Source organism: Chelonia mydas, chromosome 14 (assembly GCF_015237465.2).
Source record: "Chelonia mydas isolate rCheMyd1 chromosome 14, rCheMyd1.pri.v2, whole genome shotgun sequence".
Taxonomy (NCBI): domain Eukaryota; kingdom Metazoa; phylum Chordata; order Testudines; family Cheloniidae; genus Chelonia; species Chelonia mydas.
The window spans coordinates 15,704,124-15,732,013 of NC_051254.2; the positions used below are offsets into that span (position 1 = coordinate 15,704,124).

A 27,890-nucleotide genomic window follows, 5' to 3' on the forward strand; every position below is an offset into this window, starting at 1 on the left:
AGTGTTCTTTATGCATGTTTTACAAATGGGTAAGGAAGGAAGCGAGCCCCCAATGGCCAGCACAGCAACAGGGTGACCATGTGCTGAGATGCTACATCAATTCCCCATCCCACTGCACTCCTGCTATGTCACTCGCAGTCACTACAGCAGGCAGAGAGATGTCACCACCACACTGAACTAGCACTCTGATGCCACCATGGCCCTACAGGGGGTTACAGGCCCCGGAACATCCAGCAAGCTGCATGTCTGTCATTACTAGGGACTGGGGCAGCTCAGGACAGGCAACCGCCCCACACAGCAAGTGGGAGCTGGCAAGGGAACCCAGATGTGCAAAGGGCTGTCCCCGCTCTGAAACCCTGGGACAGATGGCCGCCCTGTACAGCGAGTGACAGCTAGGAAGGGAACCCAGGCGTCCGAGCCGCTGCCCCTCTCTGAAACCCTGGGACACAAGCCTCCCGCACACAGCGAGGGAGAAGGGAACCCAGGTGTCCGAGAGCCCACCCACCCCGGAATCCCAGGACAGGCGGCTGCCCCCATATGTATCTCGGGAACTCAGGCATCCGAGAGCTCAGCCCCCCACCCCGGGCGCACCAGGCCCCGTGCTCCCGCTCCGCCCGGCGAGTCAGCCCCAGGGGCCCGAGCGCCGAGTGGCTCCGGGGATAAGAGCGGTCACTCACCAGCGGTGCTGAACGCCCGCCCGGTCCGTATTCCGTACAGCGCCGCGCTCAGTAAGGGCGCCGCCATTTTGCCAGCGCTGCGACGCCGATGACTGGAAGCCCCCGCCGGGGTACAGCATGCCCCGCATTGCATGTGCGAGAGACGGGCCTGGAAGGGCTGTCCAAGCTAGTGCCTGACTAAAAATGTTACAAAATATACCTAAAAGGCAGGTACAGCCTCATCATGGGGTGAAGGACTAGACACTCCAACCCCAGGCAGAGCGCTGCCATGTATTTATTTCACCAAGGCAAGTATGATTGCCAGCTACAAAATGGGGTCCTGATTAACAGCTGTAGGCTGGCGTGTCACTCGCAGGAGGAGTTTGGCTGGTCGGTTGCTGCAGCGAAGGGCAGGGGGCTTGCTGGTGGAGACCACGCCAGGAGCCTGGGAGGAGCGTTGAGGCATTCTCATTGCTATATAAAGGGAACTGCTGGGCAACCTTACCTACAAGCAGGGCTACTAGCTGTTGCTTGGTAAAGATGATGGTGCCTTTTCCAGCATTGCTAGCTCTTGTGATTGTATCACCGATCCCACAATTGTTGATATATTTCGTAAAGCTCGAACTGCTGGAGTCAGGTGATCATGTGAGAATCTATCTTTTTTTTTTTTTTAAAGTTTCTAGTCCTTGTGATTTTTTTTTCAGAGAAAAACTTGAAAATGGAAGTGAGTGCAACCAAAAGATTCAGAAACCAGATGACAAATTAATAGAACTCCCACATTATTAGTTTTTTTTTAAATCCCATGAAATGTTGGGGGCCTGATATGATTTTTGAATGCTTGAGGTTGGCAATACTGCCTTCATCCCAAAGCAGTACACGGATCACATCCCCTCTAGGTTTCAGAGTAGCAGCCGCGTTAGTCTGTATTCGCAAAAAGAAAAGGAGTACTTGTGGCACCTTAGAGACTAACAAATTTATTTGAGCATAAGCTTTCATGAGCTACAGCTCACTTCATCGGTTCACTCCCAGATGCTGTCTGCTGGCAGAGACAGGATACGGGACTGACTACATGGATCATGGGTCTGGTCCAGTCTGGCAGTTTTTATGTCCCAATTGTGGACAGTACATGTTACTTGACTCCTCAGTTCACAGAGCTGAGAGGCAGTAATCCTCCACTTTGGGGTTCTGATGTGACTGCATCTGCAATACTGTGTGCATTTCAGGGCCCCTCATTAGCATAAAAACCCCAGCACAAAGCAGGATTCCCTAAAGCTCTAGTGTGAGCACATGTGCAATGTGGCATTTAGTTTTTCCTGTCTCACTACCATATATACCACTCTGTCCTGCAGTAGCAGAGGGGATGGACTGGATGACCTAAAGGTCTTCTCCATCTCTCCTGTTACTGTATCATTCAGCGCCGTCCTAGAACAGAACAGCCTTGTATTGTCCTAGTAGAAGGAATTTATGCTCTGCAGCCTATTCTCCTCTATATAGGTTCTCACCTTAATGTGCCTTCTGCTGAGCACTGTGACTAACATCTGTTACACAGTTTGTTCTCTCTCGGCGGAGAACTGTGTATGCAATGGTGGGCTTTATTTTGTGGAGGATTTTTTTTTAAATGTACACGCTGCTCTGGGTTTGTTTGAGAAGACAGGTGTCTTACACTTGGAGTGGAGGTGGTGAGGTGAGTGGTCGTCCTTAGTTCCTGGGCCAGTTCATTTCACAGGCTGGGACTGGCCCCCAAGAACGCTGAGTTTCCGACACAGGAAAGCTGGAACCTGCCATTGCCAGAGGAGTGCCATTGATAACTATGGTCTTCATCCTGGAGCTTTCCAATCTTTCGGATACCCTGGGCCCAGGTCATTGAGTGTCTCAAAGACAAACATGATTGTAATTACCTGACAAATTGTCTTAATTAGAAATAAAGAGAGCTAGGAAGGGATGTAATTAAATGAAGAGTTGGTCAATTGAGATGAAGGGAGCTGCGTGAGAAACTACTCAGAGCAAAACCATCTCCCTTGTGGCCCATTACAGAAATAAATAAGGGGGATACAGTTAGGTCCTCTCCATGCATCAAAGTTTAACTGCTTTGTGGTTATATTTGTAGTTCTACTGTGCACTAAGGCTCCTGAAATGGGACCCCTGCAGACAGACCCCTGCGCCTGCAGAGAGCCCCTTTGTTTATAGTGGAGCTCTGTGTTGCGGTCCACACCCATGGATCGGGGCCAGAATTAGTAAAACTGCATCAAATGCTGGCAAGCTTCCACTCACACAAGAGCATCAATCTCTGCAAGGTGGCAAGGGGAATTGTCACAGCCAGGCTCCTGTACTGGGCAGAAGCTTATGTGTGAATCAGACAGAGTTGAAGAATACTTTGAAAGAAGGGGCATGGGCTAGCTGTCCTTTCCAATTCTTCCCAAGCCACCAGAGGTCAGTGCAACAGCAGGAATGGAACCCAAACTTTGGTAGCTGAGAAACTGGAATCACAGAGAAGGAAAGACTTAATAATAATATCTTAATAATAATAATTTCAACTAGCACTTTTCATCAGTAAATCTCAAAGCTCTTCGCAAAGGAGGTCAGGCTCAGTATAGTAACAGCACGAAGTATAGATTGCAGACAGAACATTTCAAAGGACTGAGCGAGAGGCCACGCTCCAGCACTATAGTCAGAAACCAATGTTATAGCCGTTCCCCACTCCAGCCTAATTATCTGTTCCAACCTTCTAATAAAAGAAGTACAGTTGTTTCACTGGACAGGGGAAATTGGGTGAAACCAGCCACCTTCCCTTTGAATTTATGAAAGTGGATTGTTTGTAAAGCGATGGGCAAATCTAGGGGGCCCATCAGCAAGTGGTTCCTAACAGCAAGGGGGTGGATTAGTTTCCCCTGGGAAGAGGTGGGATCCCCAGCACTTTGACATGAACACTGAACCTGGGGAGGCTGCACTGGATGTGGCAAGAGAAAGCAAGGCCAGTCCAGACAGCAGGATTGGAAAGATGAATCCAGCATGCTTTTTCATGGTCAACACAGACCTTCCTAAGGCTTGAATGTCAAGGTACAGTGTAGTTCTTCATACAGAGCTACACACTGAAACAGCTGAGATGCTTGTGTCTTCTTTGCACCCATTTCCTTCTTGTTTTACAGGCTGAGCAGCTGGGCTGGCGTATGATCACATTAGCCTATATAACCACTTCGGATGGCTATTGTGTCTCTTGGCAGCAACAGGAAGAGGGAATTCAGGCCAACCTGCTGTTTGCTTTGAGGAGGTGCCATTGATTCGCAATATAATAGCCCATAGGGCGGTACTGGGGGGGATCAGCTCAGCTCCTTCCGTGGAAGGGCTAGAGCAGGGGATTAGGGTTTTCCCACAGCCAGCTCAGCTATGTGTAAAGAGCAGAAACATAATGAGAAGCCCCCCATCTAAGCTCAAGTAACACTGAGTGGATAAGGCCTCACCTACAATCCTGTAGGTTGTGGGTTTGAGTCTCACTTGATCTCCCTCTGCAAGACCACCTCCAGTTCACCCACTTGCAAAACGGGTACTCGACTCATCGAGTTAGGGCAGTCGAAGGAGGGAGGGCATGATGCTGACCACATCACTTCCTTGGGCAGCGGTGGCTTTGAAACTCATGTGCCTTAACTGCATCAGCCCAGTGTGCCATTGGCTCAGGGGGTCTTTGACCCGACTGGGACACACTTGCATGTAAAGGGAGCCAAGTCACATTGTGAATCAGTGGCAGAGCTGGGACTAGAACCCAGGAGTGTTGCCTCCCTCACTGTCCAGTACTGAAACCCCTAGGCAACACATTCTCCTTCAGCTGTGAGCGTGCAGTAGCGGGCAAGATGCAGCACCCAAACACGGTGGGGGGGAGGGATGCGAAAAGTAGCATCTGGATTAATTTGAATGTGTTGGTGCACAGGGGTTTACATGAGCCCGTTGGGTTCTTTTCTCAGCTCCACCACTGACTCCACCTCTCCCTGTCTTCAGCGGCATTGCACAGATGTCACTGAGAGCAGCACCTGCCATCCTCTCTGGCTCATCTCTGCAACAAAGGCCACAAATAGCTCAATTACAGGAGGAGTCACAGAAACAATTTAGACCCTGAATCAAACCAGCCTTGTCTCCAAAAAGGTCAATCATCCCCCCCCCCCGCCCCCCAAATAGTCTCCTCCTTTGTCTCCAACAGAACAATGCCAGTGCCACTGCTGTACTCGAAGACTGTGGGATCGATAACACACAGGCACAGAAGCTGATCGTGGCGCTGTCCAAGCCCCATTAGTCCCCTGCTGCACCTTAATTCACTCCGACAGAAGCACAGGGCTAGATTCTGAGCTGACACCAATCTAGAGTTACTCCGCTGAAGTCAATTTGAGTTGCTCCAGATTTACACGCGCGTAACGAGATAAGAACCCAATCTGTGGTATTTGAATCTGTCCGTCCCCATTATCTTCAGCTTCTCTTTGCTTCCAATCACTCAGCACGTAAATGGCACCCCAAATAAGCAGCATTTCTCTCCTTGATGGGTTGGCAAATGGATGATAATGGAGCATGACAAGGGCAGTTAAATGCACAGCCCCCTGTAAATTACTCCATAGGGCAGCCAAGAAAAGGAAAGAGTCCTGTTCTTTCGCTAGCTTCTGTTCAGTGGCTAGGGCTTTTGTTCTTCTTACAAGGCATTTGGATTTTACTGTATTATTTAAAATATAAAAGCAAAAGCTGGGGGTGGTGAGGAGCAGATGCAAAGAGACCAGTTTCTCCCTTTGGGTACATGCTGCATTTGAGAGTTATGAAAATTGAAGCTTGTCTTCAGACTAGCAGAAAACATTTGGCACGGCTAGCACTCTTCCCCTTCGTTAGCAGCTAAGAGGCTCTTGTGTTCTTTATCCAAGGTCATCGTGTTCTTACAGCAGAGTGGGAGAACGGCTCTGGTATTAATGTGAGAGCAGCACCATGGCTCTCTGACTAAATCACTCACGACGGCAACAAAGAGACACCTCCCATGCTGCATCAGCAGCCAGGAAGCCAGGCTAATCGGAACATGCGTGGCCGAGAGAGAATCCACAACATTCAGCAGACACGAGGGTCCTCGGCTGGATTTGAAGCAGTGACCCAGCACTGGAAGGCTCTATGCGCCTTTACCAACCCCAATAACGTAATTCCCCTTCCCAGTCAAACTAGCTTCTTCTCCAAAGGTACGGAACCTGCCAGCAGCCCACAGCATCTCTGCTAGCCTGCTCAGGCCTAAAGCCTGGCCCGAACCCATCTAGACCACAGCCACCCAAACCTGACCCAATCCTGAGTCATTCAAACCCAACCCTTCCCTTGAACCTTCATCAGCACTGCTGCTGCCTCGCCCGTGGGGCTCAGCCTGGTGGGGCTTCCTACTCCCCACACCAGGGGCCAGTGATCTGTCTCCAACTGCCTCCTGTCGGGGCAGGGAACGCAGCAGCCGTTGTATGTGCCACGCCTGCGGCCTACCGCTGCCTCGCTGTGCTGTGGAGTGAGAGGTGCTGGGACTCATCAACAAACTCCCCAGCAGGCAGAGCACTGCCTGCCTGCACTGACCCCATGGGTGGGAGGAGGGGATCAGAGACGACCTGACCCAAGCCCAAGAGTATCGGGTTGTATTTCAGACTCAACCCAAACCTGACTGTGACCCAGGGACCTCTTGATGCCAACTAGCAGAGCGCGTAAGGGATCCCCTGGGCCAGGTACGTGCATAACTGTTTGCCAAAGGGTGGCATGCAAGGTCTCCACCGAGAGCCAGTGGCCCATCGGGCACCATAATTATTACAAAGTGCGTGTACGGAGGATAGTTAAGAGAGATTTGTACTGAAAACAATATTCTTAAGTTAAAACTGGCCACCAGAAGGTGAGAAACAGATTTTGGACAGGCAGAGGGGAGGAAATGTTTGCGTCTCTGGCTGGTCATGATGTATTGCATTTCTAACGCTGTAAGTCTATTTGCTTGACTAAGCCGGACGCTACTGAAGAGATTGTAAAGTCGACAAGAAAGGAGCACACAGGAAAAATAGCAGGGGAGATCCTGTTTACAGGTAAAGCCAAGAGATTGGAGGTGGTGTAACTTATGGTGCAGAAAGACACCCTTCATGGAGGAGACAAGCTGAACGTGTGACTTGTTTGAGGCAAAAGGGCTCACAGCCTCGCTGGCTGAGAAACATTGGTGAGCAATACTATAAGACATGCATGTAACTAGCCATGGCAGTCTAGGCTCTAGTATGCGGTTATGATTTTATTTTACATTAGGGCTGTCAATCGATTAAAACAATTAATCGTGATTAATCGCTCTGTTAAACAATAACAGAATACCATATATTTAAATATTTTTGGATGTCGTCTACATTTTCAAATATATTGATTTCAATTACAGCACGTTCACAGTAGACGCTGCACTACAGTACCTGTATGAGGTGAACTGAAAATAGTCTATCATTTTTACAGTGCAAATATTTGTAATAAAAATAATATAAAAAGTGAGCAGTGTACACTTTGTATTCTGTGTTATAAACTGAAATCAGATAATTGAAAATGTAGAAAAACATCCAAAATATTTAATACATTTCAGTTGGTATTCTGTTCTTTAACAGTGCGATTAAAACTGCGATTAATTTTTTTACTCACGATTAGTTTTTTTTGAGTTAATTGCATCAGTTAACTGCGATTAATCTACAGCCCTATTTTACATATAACCATTTGCTTCCAAAACTTCTACTTGTTACTACATGACCATATTTCGCTAAATAAACTGTTCCTTGTTTTCACTACAAAAATATCTCAGTGCTGTGTTAAACGGAGCAGCGATCTGAAGGGACATGGGTAAGCCGGGCAGTACTCTTCTGTGGAAGCAGCATGCCTGTGAATTCTGCAAGTCCCCAGGGGAACAGGGGCTGGGTATGCAAGGGTTGGAATGTGCCCAGCACTAGCCTGTAGAGAGAGCGGGGCCTGCATAGGCCTGGAGAGAAATGCTTTTGTTGCCCATGGCCAGGGTTGGGGAGCTGATCCTATGGCACAGATCAGGCTCTCTCATGCTAAGGGCAGGGGTAGCGAGGTGCCTCACACCCCTGGGTACCATCAGGCAGTGTCACACTGGCACTTGAAGTCAGGTGTTGTAGGGTTAGGGTCAGGTTAGGTTGCAAGGCTCTAACCCAGCCCATGATTGCTATGAAAGGGCAGAGGGAAGATAGCAAAGCATCAAAAACACCGAGATGCAGTGGAAGTGAAGTGAACTATTCCTAAATCACGAGAACTTTGTTCCTTCTTGTCTCCTTCCCTCTTCCCTTATCACTCAACATCCAGCCTTAGACACGGCCATGGTACAGCAGATAGGGTTGCCAGTGAAAATGAGTGAGGGTATGGGAGAGCGAGCAATGGATGGAGAGGGGCTGGAGTGAGTGGGGGCGGGGCCTTGAGGAAGGGGCGGGGCAATGGTGTTCAGTTTTGTGCAATTAGAAAGTTGGCAACCCTAGCAGTGGATGAGCCACCCACTGGCTGGTTCATGGCTAATGTGAAATGAGCGTGGTGGGTCTTAGGCCATTTCCCAGCGCACAAGTGTGCACATCACCATAACCCACTACCACACTTGAGGCTCTCAACAAAGGTGCCAAGAGATAGGATAAATTATAAATGGTCCACGGAGACTGAACTACCTTCTCAGGCTGAGGAGGTGCTTCCTGCTGGTCATGATTGAGTGCAATGCAGGGCAATGCATGGAAAGTTTGCACTGGTTCAGCCCATGCTGTACCTGTCCTGGTGGTGTGTGTGAAGATCTCTAGGTGCTCTCACATGGGCCAGTGACTCCATGGAGACCCCTAAGGACTTCGCTATTGCCAGGCTGTTGTACGCGGAAGGTGCTTCGACACTACGGCAATAGGCAACAGCATAAAACCAAGAGAGAGAGAGAGATAATGAAAAGACAGTTCAGGCTCTGAAGGGCTCACAGCTGAAGTAATGGAAGGCTTTAGGCTGTAGGGCTCTCAGTCGGACGTAGTTAAAAATTCACACGCAAAGGGGTTTTTTGGTTTTGTTTTGTTTTTTAAACTAGCTGCTGCCTGGCTGAATGTATCTGACCATTTGTTTTTCCATCCATTCATTTTTGGATTTTTTTACATTACAAAATCCCCTGTCGTCTTTGTAGAAAAAGCCAGCTCACCCAGTGCTGCACCTGGGGCTGAACTCCTCATGCTGTCTGGGATGACATGTTGTAGGAAGCTTTTTTCAGGGTCTCTAGAAAGAACTGCTCATCTTCCAAGAAATCCCGGTCCTGCAGAGAGAGATGGGAAGGGCCATCACTGGTTGTGGCTGGAACTCCCTGAAGGTAGAGTACAGATGCCCACATGCCTGATAGATCATCACTGTCTTGGGAACTGACATATAAGGGAAGTATCAAAAGCAGTCAAAGCCTAGGCTTTGAGAGGGGAGTGCACCAGCAAGCACAGGTACTTACTTTATAGTAACTGTGGTTCTCCAAAATGTCTGGTCTGTGTGGATCCCAGTTAAGGCATGCATGAGGCACATGTGCACCTTGAATGGGATCCACACAGACAACGTGAATAACCTTTCTTTCCTTGATAGGAACATGACGATTCTAAGGGATCAAAGCAGAATCCCAATTATGCAGGGATGGTGGGGGAAGAGCAGGCGAGTGACTGGAGAATCTGGAGAGAATGGGAACCTCAAAGCACCAAAAGAACAGGGATTAACCACCTTGATATAGCATCTTCCATCTGAGGATCTCAGAAAACTGGGTCTGGAGCAGTAAATTCACCCCACTCCAGTGGTGAATAAGGCTGATAACTTGCAGCCCAAATGGGGCAAGCCAACTGGTAGCTTTGACGATCTGATTGTCCAAGAATTTATGACAGTTATTACGTCTGTTGTTCATCCACTTCTGCTTTAAGTGTATCAGGGAGACACCAGGGTGTCTGGTCTCTAAAATGACCCTTTTGCAGCACAGCACAGAACAAACAGCTTCACTGCCCAGCAACAACCTTCAGAGAAAAATCCATCCATCGGCAGGTGGCACTGAGCCCTCACTTTCTCTCTTCCTGGGAGAGTCTGAATGGTTTCAAAGCCAAAACCTTTCCAGCACAGCTCAGGAGCAGACCTGATGTTGGGTCCCTTTTACCTCTGACCAAATGCTATGGAAGCTCATCTTACCCGCTCAGCTGTGTGCTTCAGCAGCACTAGTCTGGCATACAACTCAGCGGGTCCCACTCCTGCTGTGCCCTGGGTGCCCCCTGTACTGCCAGAGTTGTGCCAAGGTAACGTGATAACAGGAGGGGGGAAATCTGCCAAGGAAGCACAATAGTGAAGAATACACACACGGTTAGAGCAACGTGGGACATACGTGTCTTCTATACAGAGAGACTCAGAGGGAGGGAGGGAAGTTGGACCCACTAAGCTTTCCTAGTATTACTGCTGTTCCTGTGTTTTCATGTCCTGGTGGAGCATGGCAGTCCCTCTTCCCAGCCTGGGACCTGAGGAAATTGTGGGGATTGATTATAATGATTATGTGGCACTTCTATAGCCTCTTTCATGCAAGAATCCTAGAGCAATTTACAAACATTTAATTAACCCTCTGGAGTAGGTAACTCATGGGTCCCATTTTACAGAAGGGGAAATTAAGGGAAGTTAACCAATTTTCCCTGTCCAATGCAGCAAGTCAGTGGCGGAGGCAGGAATGGAACCCAGGAGTCCTGACTCCAATCCCTTGCTCTGACCACAAGCCCAGCTCCCTCTTGTGAAGAGGTGACTTCAGAACTCGACTCAGGTCTTTATCCTTTGAAAGCCAGAGAGCTGAACCACAGAGATGCCCACCCCGCCTATGAGACAAAGATGCAGCAGGTGCTGTCCCTTTGGCCTGGTCCACACTTACAAATTAGATCAACCCAGGGTTGTCGCTCAGGGCTGCGAAAAATGTCGTGCCCCAAGCGCTGTAGCTAGGTTGACCTGACCCCTGGTGTAGACCCGGCTAGGCTGACAGAAGAATTTTTCTGTTGACTTTGCGACTCACTTTTGGAGAGAGGGATTAACTACGCTGACGGAAAACCTCCTTCTGTTGATATAGGAAGTGTCTGCACTACAGTGTCATAGCTGCAGTGCCATAGTGTAGACATGCCTTTCCTCTCATTTCCTTGCTCACAGGAACACGGGACTGGAGAGGGCCTCTTGGGTCACTGAGTCCAGTCGCCTGCTATCACAGACATCGCTGGCACATCGTCCTGGTCATACATTTATCAAACTCCACCTAAAAACTAGTTTGGTTTCTTGCCTCCACTCCTCCTACTGGAGACTGTTCCCCAACCTCTCTCCTCTGATGGTTAGAAACCTGCTTCTAAATTTCCAGCCTAACTGTCATCATGGCCAGTTTATTCCAATTTATTCTAGAGCCAACATTGTCCTTTAGGTTAAATAGCTCTTCTTCCTTCCTGGGCTTCCCCGCTGCTGTATTTATAGAGAGCAATTACTGAGAACAACCACTCAAGAGCTTTTCTGCTGGCAGGTGTGAAGGAGCAGCTTACAGTGCATGGTGGAGAGGCTCATGGTTTGAGCACCTGGGTGTGTCACCCGGGGCTTGGTCAGGAACTGCACCGGGTTGTTCGGAAGCTCTTCTCGCAGCTGTTCAAGCTGTCTCCTTTGATGAGCCAGGTTCTGGTGCTCCTACCCCGCCCGAGGAGAGAGAGAGGAAGGGAGAAAGGCTGGTTTAATACGGTCCGGCATGTTGCGGCACATAGAAAAAAGAGAGGGGAAGCGCGAGGATCTAATTGCCTGCTGCAGGTGCTGCTCCTGCTGCCTCAGCCGCTCCAGCCGCTGCTGCACGGTACGCAGCCTCGTCTGATGTTCTGACTCCACCTTCTTCGCCTCCAGCAGGGCTCTCTCCCCCTCCTCGTACTTCTGCGAGGACAGCTGGGGGACACAGCAACACAGAGCGTGGTTGGGGGCCGGGGAAGCAAGGGCGTGACGGCGCCCAGCGGGGAGGAGAAAGAGAGTGGAAACGCCTCTGGAAACCCCGGGTCATTTTGTGTGAGACCATGACGTCCTGGACACACTCATCCTCTGCTTACCCACCATGCTAGTAAGGCAGGTGCAGCGGCAGGATAAGCTTCCCCTAGGCCACGCCACTCATGGGTCTCAACCAGGACCTGGGGGATCTCTCAAGGACTGAGTGGGTTGCTCCATCTCCATGGCTCCTCTGTCAAGGCTTGTTCCACTGGGAACTCAAGTGAGACCAAGTTCATTTCACACAGGCCACCCAACAGCCACCAGATAGGAATGGCTCTTGGTTGCCAGGGATCTGGCCTGGATTTGAATCTGTGTCAGAGGTGGAGGGCTCTGTATCCCATCTCTTACCTCCTGAGCCATCCGGGTACTCTCCGCCGCCTCCCTCACTATGTATCAGACACACAGATCCTTGTATTGTGAAGCAAGTCTCTGTTGTTTTAAAGTGCTAAACAACTAATGAACATTCATGTCAAGAACCATCGCTCCTGGCTGCTGACTTCTATAGCTCTTCAGCCAGAGAGCCCCACGGGTTTTATCAAAGGAGGGAGCTATCACTCTCCCCCTATCACAGATGGAGAACCAAGGCACAGAGAGATAGTTGAGGGGCCCAAGGGCACCCGCAGGATGTCAGTGGAAGAGTGGGGAACTGAGGCCCCATTCTCAAGTCCCTACACCACCGCTGCCTCCACTTCCTGTGTGGCCTTTCCTGGATTCTAATGGGGAAGGACTGTGGGTGCACTGACTGCAAGGGGTGAAGAGAGGAGGAGTCGTGGTCCTTCCTACCTTGCTCATGCTGTCAATCTCCTCTGCCCTCTGTCTGACGTGCAAAGCGGCTGCATTCACCCTTTCCTTCTCGAGTCTCAGCTCCTGCCTCTCTTGCTCCACAGATTCCCTTTCTCTAGCCAGCTGCTCCTCCTTAGCCCGCAGCTCACTGGCCTTGATTTTCAGATCTGCTTGTTCCTAGGAAGAGAGCATCTGTGGTGGCTCTATATTGGCTCCTCTCCCAAGCACTCAACCCAAGTGCTCCAAGAGATCCATGATAGAAGATCGCCCCCCTCCCCCCCGCCCCCCAAACTCCTTGCCCACTGGAGGATTGTTCCCTGCTGTACACTTACTAGAGCGCTGGCTTTGTTGTGCAGGGGAAGGTCCCCAAGCATTAGCGTGCAGGCTCTTTCCTTCACCCTGCCCAGACAGAGCAGCTGGCTCAGGAATCTGGGCCAGTCAGAGGAAGGGTTGGAAGGTTTCACTTCACCTACATGATTCAGGGCTCCATTTCCCCCCACAGAAGACGCCTTCCCATGGCAGGAACACATGCTACAGGCAAAGTGCTGCATTCACCCTGCTGAGACGGCTGTGCTGCTCAACAACCCACAGCTAGTGGGGTGGGAGACCACCACACACTGCACCCCTCCTTCCCTGCCCCAGCAGCTACGTCCCTGATGCCGAGAACATGCACCAATGCTGGTAATTTGTCAGCAGTAATAATATTAGCACTGAATTACGAGTCACCACCCAGCGATTTATAGAATACTCCAACAATGAGATCTGCTCTTACACTGCCATCATCTGTGTACCTGGAGAGAGAGAGAGATTTCCCCATGGTGATGCTCAAAGGGGGCAGCGCAGGGACCACACGGAGGTAGGGGGGAGGATGCAGGAAGGAATTTACATCGTTACCATGTGGAATCACTGAGTGGCTGGGGAAGAAACATGTCAACGAAGCTCTGTCAGTCTGTCCAGCTGCTCTAACCCATCAGCTGACAAAGCGGAATTCAAGCCCTGAAGGACTGAAACAGGAACTTGCTTCACCGGGGTACCTTTGCCAGGGTCACGATGGCACATTCCCTCTGGGAGTCTATCTGCAGGGCGCGGTCGACGTCACGCTCTGTCCGCTCCTTGCTCAGCTTCTGCTGGGTATGGAACTCCGACCACTCCATGGCGAGCTTTCGACGCTCCTCTGCGCACTTCTGCATGACCGACTTCTGCTCCTCCAGCAAGACATTCTGCGGGAGCAAAGCATGAGAGAGATGCAACCAAGTCCTCCAAACCAGAGAGATGTAGGGAAGGTTGGCTTGAGGTCACAGAGAGTACCCCTTCCACCAGGAAGAGCAGAAAAGGGGCTCCTTACGGTGTTCTACAGACTGAAAAGGATTCCTGCTACTAAGATTCCTGCTGCTGCTCCTGGGGACTGGGTATCATTCTTGTATCCAGACAGTGGAACCCCCTCTCTGTACCAGTGGGGCAGGGTTTTGCACTGTTCCCACAACACAGCAATGAAGCAGAGGTAGTAACAGATGTCACCACCCTTTGGTGAAGTCTCTATCAAACATCTACTGAGTTTAAACGGGAGTGCTTTCCAGGAGGGAAGCGTTACAGCAGTGGGTTTTAAAAGTACCGAGCGACTAGTACCCTCCACTTGACATTTTTTTCCTGCCTTCAGCCACAATCTGTGGCTTGTCTCGCACACGTGACCTAGTGCGTGTCATTGTTGCAACCTAGTGCGTGTCACTCTGTGCAACAATCAATGTCTGCAAAACCCAGACAAGCCTACCACCTTCTTGCTGACCTCATGCCATCCTGACGCCGCCTCTGTCATGCACGCTGTCAATCACCGTGCCACATCTCTGGGAAGAGCAGATAGGTGCTATCCCAGCAAACACGAAATGCTCCAGCTCCAGGAGCATGTGCGCCTTGCCCAAAAGTTACAAGTGAAGTCGGATAGGTTCACATGCTGGCTTATGGTTCTGATTGAGCAGGAGGGCAAGATACTGCCAAGTAAAGCTGACGGTACCGTGATGCCTCACTGAAGTCCCAAGTGGTTAATCTCCAAGGGGAACTGCTTCCCACCCCAAATCTTCTACTCCTGTTAGGTTAATCTTCCTGAGCTATGCTGAAATCTATTATTTCCATCCTGCCCTTTGTCCTGTGCTCTTTTGCCAGCTTTTCTCCTGGTCTTGATGCCATCTGAATTAATGCTACATACTGGGAACGCTACCTCCTTGAGACCATCACCTTTGTTAAACATCAGGACACCTGACCTTTGCCCGCTCTAGCTCTTCCCTTTCCATGGTCAGCTGCTGGGTCATCACCCTCCGCTGTTCCTCTAGCGAACGCTGTAGAGATTCCACTTTGGCTTGTTCTGCTGTCACCCTCCAGCGTTCCTAGAGTGTGGAGACAACAGCAGCTGGGGCAAAGCAATGCATGGGTTACGTGAGCCTATGATCCAATCATGCCTTAAACGGAAGCCGTCATAAATATAAAGGGAAGGGTAAACACCTTTAAAATCCCTCCTGGCCAGAGGAAAAACCCTTTCACCTGTAATGGGTTAAGAAGCTAGGATAACCTCACTGGCACCTGACCACAATGACCAATGAGGAGACAAGATACTTTCAAAGCTGGAGGGGGGAAAAATAAAAACAAAGCATCTGGGTCTGTCTGGGTGATGCTTTTGCCGGGGACAGAACAGGAATGGAGTCTTAGCATTTAGTAAGTAATCTAGCTAGATATGCGTTAGATTATGATTTCTTTAAATGGCTGAGAAATTAAGATGTGCTGAAAGGAATGGATATTCCTGTCTGTTGTGTCTTTTTGTAACTTAAGGTTTTGCCTAGAGGGATTCTCTATGTTTTTAATTTAATTACCCTGTAAGGTATTTATCATCCTGATTTTACAGAGGTGATTCTTTTTACTTCTATTAAAATTCTTCTTTTCAGAAACTGAATGCTTTTTCATTGTTCTTAAGATCCAAGGGTTTGGGCCTGTGGTCACCTATGCAAATTGGTGAGGATTTTTACCAAACCTTCCCCAGGAAGTGGGGTGCAAAGGTTGGGAGGATTTTGCGGGGAAAGATGTTTCCAAACAACTCTTTCCCAAAAACCCGGTTAGACATTTGGTGGTGGCAGCGAAAGTCCAAGGGCAAAGGGTAAAATAGTTTGTACCTTGGGGAAGTTTTAACCTAAGCTGGTAAAAGTAAGCTTAGGAGGTTTTCATGCAGGTCCCCACATCTGTACCCTAGAGTTCAGAATGGGGAACGAACCTTGACAGAAGCAGATATTTTTCCACCACCACCTCCATTTTCTTTGACTTCAGGGCAGGGCCTGAGCCTTGGAGGTTCAGGCCCTGCCCTGATTTTTTCCCCCACCAAACAGGAAGACAGTTTTTCACCTGTGGAAAAAAAAACCTGGCCTCTCGCCATGGCTGTCCGTAGGTTAAGGGGAGTTCCCGTATTGGCTACAGAACATGCAGGCCCCCCGCCAGAGCCGTTATCAAACAGAGGCTGAAGACACAGGTTGTAGGCCTCGCCTCACCTGCTCCAGGAGACGAGTTTGCTCACTCAGCCTGGCCTCCATTTTAGCAATGACCTCCTGCAGCCGGCTCCGCTCCTCCTCCATGTCCCTTTGCTGCCGCGTCAGTCTGTCCTGCAGCACTGAGGGGAGAAAAACCACCGTGCAGCAAACTGCAGCCATTCAGAGGCTAATCCCACAGTCCAGCGCAAGCCACCACTGTGTCTGTCTTGCACAAAAGTTGCAGCGCCGGATCCTCAGCTGGTTTAAATCAGCGTCACTCCAATGGTGCTGTGCTGGTTTACAACAGCTGGGAACTGACCCTCAGTCCCAGCTAGCTGGGATGGATCCTCCGCTGGGAGTGCTGTCTGGCTACAGGACATTCCCGGGGAGCCGCTTTCAGCACAGAGGATCTTTGGCGCAGTTGTCTTGCTCAGGTACAGCCCTGGGCAAGCCATTGTTCTTTTCAGAAAGGTAAGGGCGTAAGAGACACACAGATGGGAACATCTTCTGGAGCGGAAGGATGATCTTGTGATTAAGACACTGGACAGGGATCTGGATCTAATTCTCTGCCACAGACTCCCTATGTGCTTTTGGGCAAGTCATTTAATCTCTCTCTGTGCCTCAGTTCCCTGTGTGTAAATGGGGCAGAGATTATCTTGCTCTATGTTTGTACAGTGCCTAGCACAATGGGACCTGGTCCGTGATTAGGGCTCCTAGATGCTTCCACAACACACATCTCCTTTTGGACTGTAAGTTCTTTGGGGGCAGTGACTGTGTGTGCATACAATGGGGCTCTGATTGAGGTTGGGGCCCCTAGCTGCTACTGTTATAAATAACCATGACCGTGATTGCTAGAAAAAATAAAAAGCAGGTACCCCTGAGCTGTTCATCCCGCTGACGGGCTCCAATCTCGAGCTCCTGCGACGTGTTGTGGTGGGTAGCCTCCACCTTGTAGGAGAGGTCATTCAGGTTACTGGAAAACTTCTCCATCTGCTCAATGATGCCGTTCAAAGACCTACAAGAGGAAGCGGCAGGGCCACAGTTATGTGGTAGCTGCATCGGTTCACACTGGGTTCATGTTTTCAACGTTATCTTCATGTGACAAGGGGCTAGAAAGATTTACTTTAAAACAAAACCTTAGATTTTGAGCCCAACTCCAGGGCAATGGGTGGCTTCCTGGGCAATAAATATGCACTGCCTTGCCTAGGAACTTGAGTGGGTACGATAGCTTTGTCCTGAACCTCTCTTGCTCAGTTAACCCCTCCCCTCGGTAGCAGCAAAGGACAGGAGCTACTTTTTCTCGGGGGTAATGTGGAGTCCTTCAAACAAAGCTCATTTATTGACTGACAGAACTTGAGAGTTGGTGAGGGCAATTTACTCGCTGAGCCAGCGGCTTCTGTGCAAACACATCATTGACGTCAGGTGTTCTCCCTCTGGTTGGGTTCCTCCCAGCACCCCAGCCCTGACTTCCCCTGCAGACAGCCCTCCGCTTGGGGACCGTGCCCATAGATTCCAAGGTCAGAAGGGACCATCGAGTCTGGGTGCGAGTGACTATTCCCCAGCCGTCCCATGGAGAGCTGTCAGGTTTATGGAGCTTGCTGCGAGAGAGCATCCCAGCTCTGTAGCAACTCTGTTTTTCAGAGACTCTCTGAGCCCTGAAGGGAAGAAGCAACCTACTCAGCTGCTTGCTCTTCTCCTTCAGAACCAGAAGAGGAACCCAACCTCCCATCACGGTCTATGGTGGGCGGGTGGGGAGCTGAAGGACCAAGGGAAGGAGGCCATGCTGGGTGACAGCCGGTACCTGGTATGGGAGGTAGCACTCGTTACCGCGTCAATCTCCTGATCTTTCAGTCGTTTCAGCCTCTGTAGCTGCTCTTCATGGTCTTTGCGCATCTCCAGAATGGATGCCCTGTAGGACTCAGAGGGGAGGAGCCCGTTAACCACATCTAGTTACTTACGTTCCCTGCCACATATGCCACAGTTGGTGCTCAGACACACAGCCCTCGTTGCCAAGAACCCAGAGAAACACACAGCGAGAGCTGAACGGCTGATCTCGGCCCCCGGCTGCAGGCATTTGTGGATGGTCACTGTGTAAGCCCATGGAGACAACTCATTCCTAGAGGAAATCTGCTCCTTCCTGCCCAGGCACGAGCAGAAGGGTGGATGGGGGACAATAACGGCCGTGCAGCCCAAAGGACCCTACGCAGATGCAGGTCCCTGTGCCGTGCAGTGACAGTCCCACGCGTACCTGTCTCGGGTGATGCGGGCCATTGGAGCCCGTACCCAGGGGCTTGCTGCCTGCCAGTGAGAGTAGCTCAGCCTCCTCACAAGCAGATGCAAATGCTCGTGGCTAGCTGCATAACTCAGGAGATCGGGACAAACCTTTAATCGCTTCCCACCAGGGCTGGGGTTATTCTTCACACCATTGCACAAGCCTGACTTGTCCTGACACCACGATCCCAGCTGGGCCCATTTTCCCATCTGCTCGGACACGGATTCCAAGAGCTTTGGCCCCTTTGGGAGGAGAATAATTTGGACCCCGGATGCCCCCTGCCAGGCTGGCTGTCCCCTCCCCGGCCCTCCTTACCGCTGCAGCTCCCGCAGCCTCTCCACCTCCTGGACCTTCTCCTGCTCCACCTCTGCCAGCCTGCGCTGCTGCTGTGCCAGGAGCTCTGACTTGGCCCGCTCTGTGCCTTGGCAGTGGGACAGGTACTGCGCCGCCAGTTCCTCGTTCTCCTGCCGCAGCCTCATCTCGCGCTGCCGGGAAGATTCCTCCATCACCTTCACACGGCTCCTGCCCACGAGGAGACACACGGAGGCTGGAGGAGCTGTTGGCATGGTGCCTGCTGGGCTGGGGTGCTAATGGGTGGTTCTGATCTGAAATATGATGCTTAGGGGCCAACTTTCAAATGCAGGACCCTAATTTAAGTGCCAGTTTAGGTATCTGCTGCTGATTTAACAGTAAATAAATAATAATACCCAGCTCTTTATATTTTTGTATATATATTATATAGCGCTTTTCATCACTAGATCTCAAAGCACTTCACAAAGGGGATCAAATCCCCTTTTACAGGTTGGGAAACTGAGGCACAGAGCTGTGAAGTGTTGTGCTCAAAGTCACACGGCATGTCAGCAGGAGATCTGGAAGTAGCACCCTGATGCCTGGTCCCCTGCTCCAACTATAAGCTGGGCCAATGCTGTAAGCAGGGCACTACACACCCCAGGTATGCTGTGCATCAGGCAGGACCCTGAGTGCGGGGGCAAAGGTCCATGTCCCTGGTGTGCATGTCCCTGGGGTGGAGGCCCACGATACCTGTGTGCATTGTCAACGAGTTCCAAGTCTTCCTCATGACGCTGCTGTAGACTCTCCAGGAGCAGCTTCTGCTGATTCCTCTCCAGCTCCAGCTTCCGCACCTGATGTGGAAAGTCACCAAGATGAGCTTAAAAAACCCCCTTCTTGGCTGGGGTGAGACACTGTACCCCATGTGACACCGTGGAGCCCAAGCTCACCAATTCTATAGGAGGAGGATATATTTTGTACAAAGTATGCATTGTGAGGTATCATTTGAAAATGCATAATCTACTGTACATCATTGTCATGCTAAAATTTGTGTATCAGCGTTGTACATGGACCTATGAGATTTTACTTAGGATTGTTACTGAAATATACTGTAGTGCTGGGTAACTGGATACTGTAGTTCTTGATGCCATCTGAATTAATGCCACATAATGGGAACAGTTCCTCCTTGAGACCATCACTTTCATTAAACAGACCATTTTTCTCAAAGACAAAGGCACACTAGCATGCCAGCTAGGTGCTAAAAGGCCATTACTTGTTCAATTAGAAATTCACCAGCAGGGGAGTTATAAACAAAGTATTTACAGTTCATCTGCAGGACAGCTGGCAGGGCACGTACGCAATAGAACTGCATGGCCCCCTGTCCCAGTGTAACCCACACACCTCCTGGGTGTGGTGTTCTGTCCCATCTCGTGGAACCAAGACCACTTGGATAGATGGATAGATGGAGAGAGAGAGAGAGAAAAAACGAACCAGTCTGCTCTACAGCCTTAGCTAACAGCCAGTTGGCTTTTAGCTCATGTGGCAGAGGCTCATACACTAAGCTCCAGAGATCCCAGGTTAGATTCCACCCACTGATGACCAGGGTCTGTCAGTGTTACAAGCGGGGGCTCGTCCGGGATTTCAACTGGGGAGACTCTGAAGCTCGGGACCTGCTTCCTCAGCTAGGGGAAGTATGTAACCCACATACCTTCTGGGTGTGGTAGTCTGTCCCACCTAGTGGCACTGAGACCACTTAAAGAGAGAGATAAAATGAGTCTGGTAACAGCCAGTTGGCTTTTAGCTCATGTGGTAGAGATTTGTGCACTAAGCTCCAGAGGTCCCAGGTTTGATCCCGCCTGCCGACGACTGGGGTCTGTTGGCGTTACACCAGCAAGGACTTTTCCAGTGAAAAGGGTCAGGATATAAGAAGGGGGGGGGAAAAGGCATCTGGCTACCTCTCCACCCTTAATCTCTGCTCATGATAGCAAGATCATTTGAAAGACAAAGAATCATCACTGAACTGAGGGGAGCAGTCCAACCTGGAAGGCTTTCCAGTCAGCATGGGCTGCTGAAAGTTTTGGGTCAGAGAAATCCTTTTGCTTTCAAATCTTGTTTAGCTTGGTAACATTTAAGTCAGGAAATAGCTTGCATGTTTCTCTTTTATTTCTTTTGTAACCAATTCTGACTTTTATGCCTTTACCCCTTATACTCACTTAAAATCTATCTTTCTCTAGTTAATGAACTTGTTTTATTCTTTTACCTAAACCAGCATATTTTGATTGAAGTGTTTGGAGAATCTCTACTCAGGTTAACAAGGGCTGGTGCATAATCATTCCCTTTGATGGAATGATGGACTTTCCATGAGCTTGCACTGTTTGGGAGCGGGGGGTGGGGGTGGGGCCTGAGCAGTGCAAGAAACACATTCCTGGGGTACAAAGCTGGGGAATTTGCCCTGTATGTAGTTTGTGAGTGTCTGGGAGAGCATCCATGCTAATGGCTGTGTGTGAGCATAGCCTGGAGAGGCTGCTTGTCACTAGCAAGGCAGCGTAAAAGGCACCCGGGCTGGAGAGTTAAAGGGACCCAGTGGTTCAACAGTCCAGACTGTACCCTGAGGGATGTCGGCTGGCTTGCAGTCAGGTCCCCACAGAACAAACTAGTACACATGGAGGATGTCAGCATTCACCCTTAGTGCAGGGATAGCTCACTGGGTGGCAGCCAGCAGGTGTGCACAGAAAGCAGGAATCTTGAGGCTTTACTAGGAGGGGTATGGCTCGAACATCTCTGTGAGTCCTCCCTGTGGCCCTCAGCAGACTGTACCTCAGCAGACAGACCTCTGTTACCCCATGTCTCTGGCACCCCTAATCCTGCTGCCCTTTGGAGCCCAGGTATTTCCTTCCTAACTGTTACTATCACAGCCCAGTACAATCACTCCTAGCTTGGCCCCAGTGGCAAGACTGGTGCGAATACAGAGACACCAATCCTGCCTCTGCCCTCAGTCCAGCAGGCTGGGTCCCTCACCTGGCTCTCCAGCTCGGCGAGACGAGTCTGGGCACTCAGCAGTTCCTCCTGGTGCCTTGCTGCATTCTCCCTCAGCTGTACCTGCAAAGCCACCAGCCTCTTCTCGTACTCACTGGCGTTCAGCAAGCTCAGGGCCAGGGGCTCGGCCTGCAGGAGCTGCAAAGGGAGAGCACCGAGGGGTGGGGAGACAAAACCAAGCCCTTTTAGAATGAAGAGTGGCAGAAGCACCCTGTCAGCCCAGCAGGATGCAGTGTCCTCCTCTGCAGAAGCCACGCCCTGTCCTCACCTGCTGCGGCACTAGAACCTGCTGGAGAGGAGCCCCAGACAGGGCAACCTGCAATGAAACAGGGAAAAGCTCAGCCAAATTCTCCTCTTAAAGGCCTCCACCCCTGTGGGGAACCTCTTAACTCTACTGAGCCTGGGAAACCCCTACAATGGCTGCCATTAATTCTGGTCCTACTTTGCGCCCCTCCTCTAGGCTTGCCAATCCTTCTCTGATCTTACCCCACTGCAAATCTGGATCCTTTCTTCCAGAAGAATACCTCTCTATGAAACCTCCAAAGGGTCCTGCCCCAGAAGGCAGCATGGACAGGACAGGAGACTTCCAACCTGCCCCAGAGCAGGCAATGGAACAGACTCGGAGTTTAGTTCGGTCTTATTGCTGGAGATAGACTCAGGAGTAATAGGATCAATTCTTTGTAATTAAAACATACACCCCCCCCCCCCGCCCCATAATGAAGGGCAGGAAATGAAAAGGACCCAGAAGGTCCAGCTTCGGCTTCTCAGTGAGGTCTTGAAAGCTAAGTAAGGATTCCAGGACACACTCATTTTTAAAAGCTGTGATAATTTTCCCCCTTAACTTGCACGCGCGCACACACACACACACACACAGTCCTTTCACCTCAAAACTAAGAAAACCTGGCAATGTAAAACCCAATAATTAGCTAGAATTCAAGTCTCATTATTAATTACTACACTCACAAATGTATTCTGAGCAGTTCTAGTGAAGGGCCTCAAAGCATTTTGTAAACCCTACTTAAAACCTCACAGGACCCCTGGAAAGGAAGTAAGGGAGTGTTATTTCACCCCTTCTACTGCTGAAGAAACTGAGGCATGGGGAATAGAAGTGACTTGCCCTAGGTCACATTAGCTAATCAGTGAGACAGCAGGGAGCAGAACGCAGACTCCCGATTCCCACTTCCCGATTCCCACTTCCCACTCCCGATTCCTGCATTTTAGCCACTGAAAAATGACAGTACAGGTAGGGGTGTATTATCCCCAATACACCATGATCGGTGTTGTAGCATCTCACACCTACCGGAGTTAGTGTGGAAAACCCCAGACCCTCTGGATGTCCTTGGAGAGAAGCTGCAGGTGGAGAAAATTCAACACATTTAACACTCAGACATGGCAGTGGACTTAGGCATTTTCAGGGAGACAGTAGCATTGGAAGCCTGGCAGAAATAAATGAAACCCTTCCATAGGTGTGCTGCTTCAGCATGATGAGGACATGCTAGTGTCATAAGAGCTCCAGCCACTGAAGCAGTGGGGGGCAGGTACTCCAGACCACATGGGCAGAGTGGAGCCTTGAGGGGCTGGAAGGTCCTCTGGGCACTCAAGAAAGATGTATCTTTAATGAAACCCTTGGACCCCACAAGTGCCTCCTTGAATGCTTTATGCGCATTTGTCCCTTCACCTGCCTTGCTACATCCCTGCCAAGGAGCTGACTGGGACAGATTTCTACTCCATGCATATGGACTGACACATGGCAGGTGCTCGATATGCAGCACTGGCCTGATTTTCATCCACATCCCACACCAAAATCACTAAGACCCGCAAGTGCTCAGCACCTCTAGGAAATCAGGCCATACTACTTGCTTCCAGGGACCCAGGCATGTAGTGCAGGTCCTGGCCGGGTCAGCAAGCTCTTCCCTTCCAACCCAAGGGCCACCATTTCTGCACCCCCCTCCAATTCCTTCCTGCTTGGCCAGCCTCATCATGGTGCTCACCCTCCAGACAGGAGGCAGATTATTGACCTCATGTGAGACAACCAGCTGGAAAGAGAGGACATCATCACCCTCCACGCGCAAGCCCAGTGAGTTTCCTCTGCGACATGCCAGCCCTCCGCCAGTAGCAAGAGAAAGGGGCATCTGGCTCCCACCAGCATCTGCCTCCCACAGCCTGCACAGCTACCCTTAAGTCACACAGCTAACCACATGCATTTGCTTTGAACCCTTCATGTTATGTGCCCTTTCCAGGCTCCAACCCAACATCACCTGGACACCTAAATGGAAAATATCTCCCACCCCCGTTGGCTTTGATGTCATCCCTTTGACACACCACTGAGGCCACTGTCTGCTACCTCCCGACTGCATAACGTCCAGTCTCTTTTAATACAGTAGTACCTCAGCATTACGAACACCAGAGTTACCAACTGACCGGTCAACCACACACCTCATTTGGAACTGGAAGTACATAATTGGGCACCAGCAGAGACAAAAAAAACCCAGAACACAAATGCTGTACAGTACTGTGTTAAATGTAAACTACTAAAAAAATAAAGGGAAAGTTTAAAAAAAAGATTTGGCAAGGTAAGGAAACTGTTTCTTGTGCTTATTTCATTTAAATTAAGATGGTTAAAAGCAGCATTTTTCTTCTGCGTAGTAAAGTTTCAAAGCTGTGTTAAGTCAATGCTCAGTTGTAAACTTTTGAAAGAATCATAATGTTTTGTTCACAGTTATGAACATTTCAGAGTTACGAACAACCTCCATTTCCGAGGTGTTCGTAACTCTGAGCTTCTACTGTATATTTAATGGAGAAAAGTTACACATATGCGCCAACAGGGGGCAGTGCTCTGTAACAGCTGGCACTGAGATGGGAATAACAGGTAGTGGCTGCAGATGGCTGACGGTTACCCATGTCCCCGTGTCCTTGGACTGGGGGTGGGTAGGACAACGAGGGTATGTCTTTACAGCAACTAGACACCCGCGGCTGGCCCATGCCAGCCAACTCAGCTAAGGCTGTGGGGCTGTTTCATTGCAGGGTCCTAGAGTCTGGACTCCAGCCAGAGCCCAGGTGTCTACACAGCATTGACACAGCCCTGCAGCCCAAGCCCCGCGAGCCTGAGTCGGCTGGCACAGGACAGCCATGGGTTTTTCTTTGCTGTGTAGACATACCCTAACGGGCTAACACTGGGATGCAAAGCAGCGAAGGGATGAGGTTGAATGTTTAGGTACGGTAATCCAAGGAGGTGAGAGGATTGTGGAAGAGGAGGATGAAGAGCAGAGGTGACTGAGGAAGCCTGAGGACTAGTTATCCTACTGCTAGCGTGTCAAGGAAAGCATGGCTGCTCAGGTCTGGCCCTTCCTCAAGACCAGAGGGGTGATGGAAAGAAGCAATGCCAGACACTAAACTAGCATCCAGGGGCTGTAATTGGAGAGGACTCTGTCCACACTCAGAGAGTGTGGGGATGGCAGGGGGCTGAGACCTGTGGGGATTTGACCCCTTCCAGCTGACAGAGAGAGAATACGAACATGTGATCAACCACACATTCGTCTACCATTCAATTGTGGGCAAGCCTCAAGGGTCCCTACAGACATCACAGCAAATACGTTTGGGCTTTTCAGATTTCGTAATGAAACCTTTTTGATACACGACCTGGAAACCTTGCTAGGCCCATCTTTTCCCCATTTTCATCTCACCTTCAAGGGCAATGATGCAGACATAATTTCACTTTAAAAGATAAAACTTTGTATTTCCCATCCTGGGAGAGAGAGTAGAATTTGGGAATCCTCCAGGTTACACAATGTCTCTCTCTGGCTCCTGATCACTCAGCTAGGTGCGTCAACAATATGTGTTGCCTCCCCAGTAGCTGGGCCAATCTGGGATGTGAAACATACCGGCGTGACTGGTGTCTCCAGGAGGTGCCCCTTTCCTGGACTCAGATGTAAGAGATGAGGCTTGTTTCTGAGTGGTTAGCCATGGACCAGGATACCTGTGGGATGCATAGAGTAGATAAGTAACTAGGAATGCTATTATATAGCCCCATTGCAGGGCGTGTGGGGAAAGAGAGATTAAAGGGGTATTTTCCAGTTAACATGCATAGCTTTTGTAAGAAGAGTGTTTCACAAAACATCCGGTCAGTAGTTTTGTAAAGCACCAGGCATATGGATTCCTGCACGTGGAGTCACAAAGGGGAGGGGGGGTGTTCAAAGGTCAAAAGTTGGAGTTGTCAATCCAAGGTGATTTCTTTAAAACATACTGCACCCGATCTCACTGTTCATGCACATCACGGATTTATAACAATCAAAAGCCACCACAAAGTTCTCTTCCTGCCTACCCTCATGCAGTCATGGACTGACTTAAATCAAAATGATTTAGATAAGTAACCAGAAAATCAAAGTAATTTAAATCATCCATTTATATCAGAGCATGCAGGAAACTTTGATCTAAATAATTGATTTTAATCATGTTTTACATTCGTAATTTTTCATTATTTTCCTAAAAAGAAGTTGATTCTCATTGGTTGGTAACCATTAAATATATTGAATTGCATAGACTTGACTCTAAATTTGGTGCTTCTTTTTGCCACGCAGGAGGATGCACTATATCTGTACATAGTTAGTTAAGCAATTATACAGCTTAAACTTCCATTTATTCAGAGAGTCTTAATTTTTACATTTCTTTATTATGTTAGAAAATGGTGAATGAGGCATTACTTATTTATTAGCTGATGATTAATTTTTTACTTGTGATTTGTATCAAGCTCTGTTTGGATGAAAATTTAAATTTAATTAAAAATGCACAAAACCAGAAATTTTAATTGGTTTTAATTTAATAAAATGACCTTAAATGTGTTGGATACATAAGAAAAAAAGTTTATCACAACAGTTTGCATTTCAAACTAACTAATTTATGAAACAAAGCAAGTATTATCTGTATTTCGAGAATTCAATTGATTGTTTCTGGTCACCATGTCCTGCAAGATTTTAGAACTAGTAGATCTCATAGTCTCAACACCTAGTTTTTATTCCTACATTGAAAGAGGAAAGCAAGTTTTCTGTTTTTTCAACTCCAAAAAGTTGAAAGTGTCTTAACTTTGAATGAACCAGTCATTGAACTAAACTAGTTGAATAATCTGAAATGAAGAAAATATTCTCTCCGCACATGCAGAAGAGGCTACACTGCTGTCAAAAGCTGGTTTAGCACTTCAACAAACTCTGGTTCCATGCTCTTAGCCAGTGACTTCCACCGGTTCAGTGGTCTTTCTTTAAAATTTGACAACACACATGTACTGCTTAATTATGTTTGTATTTAATTTAAATGATTTTAATAAATTATAAGAAGTTTAGGAATTAACATAAATGATCAGTTTCACATTTAATTTTGAATAGGTTTATTTTAAAAAATATGCATTTAACGTAAATCAAAAACATCTGATTTAAGTTTAAAAATCCGATTTAAATAAAAAACTATTTTAATTTTTTTTTAAATAATTGTTTTTTATTTACCACATTTCAACGCCCAACACTCTCACGTCTGACACCCTTTTAATTCATTTCAGCAGTTCCTGTTGAAAAGGCAGATTAGCAGGTATAGCTATAGTGAAGACATACCCTGAGTCTTCCATCCTGGTGGACTTATCTTCTGGGACAGCAGACCGCTGAGGCTCTCTCACAGAGGGAGCTTGTTGGCTGAAAACAAGAGTCACTTATATGAAAGAGCAAAGAATCTTAATATAAATTGACAGTGATGGAGGCCACAATCCTCCAGTGTCAGCTACAACTGTATCTTGCAACCTCAAAGACAGTGAAGGTCTCCCTTCTGTCAAAAGCAATCTCTTCCTCCTAACAGAGCTATGGAAGTATTCAGCATTCACTTGGTTTGAAACATTTAGGCCTGATCTACACTACAGAGTTAGGTTGATGTAAGGCAGCTTATATTGACCTAACTCTGTAAGCGCCTACACTACAATGTTGCTCCCGCCGAGGTCAGTTGCCCACTACACCAACTTAATAACTCCACCTCTGTGAGAGCAGCAGTGCTTGGGTCGATGTAGTGTCAGTTTAGACACTGTGTTGCTTACTTCAGACTGTTCCGGCTGTCAGTGCCCCACACTGACAGCCGAAGCAAGCGCTCCTGGTGAGGACACACACCACTAACAGAAGGAGTTAGCGTGGACATACAAAAACAATTTAATTACTGCGGTGGCTCTGCGTCAACGTAAATTAAATCAATTTAATTTCGCAGTGTAGATTTGTCTTTAATTTCAAAGACTGAAGGAGCAAATGCACACAACAGTAAACTGTGACCATAAGCTACCAAGATACCTCACTTTTGTCTGAC

General features: G+C 49.0%; 1 protein-coding gene across 7 annotated transcripts in view; it reads right to left on the reverse strand.

Moving 5' to 3' along the window:
• The window catches only part of LOC102942873 (39S ribosomal protein L38, mitochondrial), a 49,626-nt gene that overhangs the window by 7,317 nt on the left and 14,419 nt on the right, over window positions 1-27,890 (reverse strand). For 2 of the 7 annotated variants that reach the window (XM_037914242.2, XM_037914240.2), the window contains exons 15-31: window positions 27,161-27,238; window positions 25,445-25,539; window positions 22,864-22,913; window positions 21,832-21,879; window positions 21,546-21,701; window positions 19,281-19,381; window positions 18,555-18,761; window positions 17,769-17,876; window positions 16,843-16,982; window positions 15,989-16,107; window positions 14,720-14,842; window positions 13,499-13,684; window positions 12,465-12,641; window positions 11,448-11,585; window positions 11,201-11,339; window positions 9,837-9,967; window positions 4,822-8,940 (exon numbers count right to left, since the gene is read on the reverse strand). In XM_037914242.2, coding sequence (XP_037770170.1) covers window positions 8,857-8,940; window positions 9,837-9,967; window positions 11,201-11,339; window positions 11,448-11,585; window positions 12,465-12,641; window positions 13,499-13,684; window positions 14,720-14,842; window positions 15,989-16,107; window positions 16,843-16,982; window positions 17,769-17,876; window positions 18,555-18,761; window positions 19,281-19,381; window positions 21,546-21,701; window positions 21,832-21,879; window positions 22,864-22,913; window positions 25,445-25,539; window positions 27,161-27,238 — 2,080 coding nt within the window. In that variant the 3' untranslated portion in view covers window positions 4,822-8,856. Of the gene's footprint in view, window positions 1-677; window positions 1,104-1,368; window positions 3,134-4,821; window positions 8,941-9,836; window positions 9,968-11,200; window positions 11,340-11,447; window positions 11,586-12,464; window positions 12,642-13,498; window positions 13,685-14,719; window positions 14,843-15,988; window positions 16,108-16,842; window positions 16,983-17,768; window positions 17,877-18,554; window positions 18,762-19,280; window positions 19,382-21,545; window positions 21,702-21,831; window positions 21,880-22,863; window positions 22,914-25,444; window positions 25,540-27,160; window positions 27,239-27,890 lie in introns of those variants that run through there. The other 5 variants (XM_043528440.1, XM_037914241.2, XM_037914243.2 and 2 more) reach the window with 5 other exon arrangements.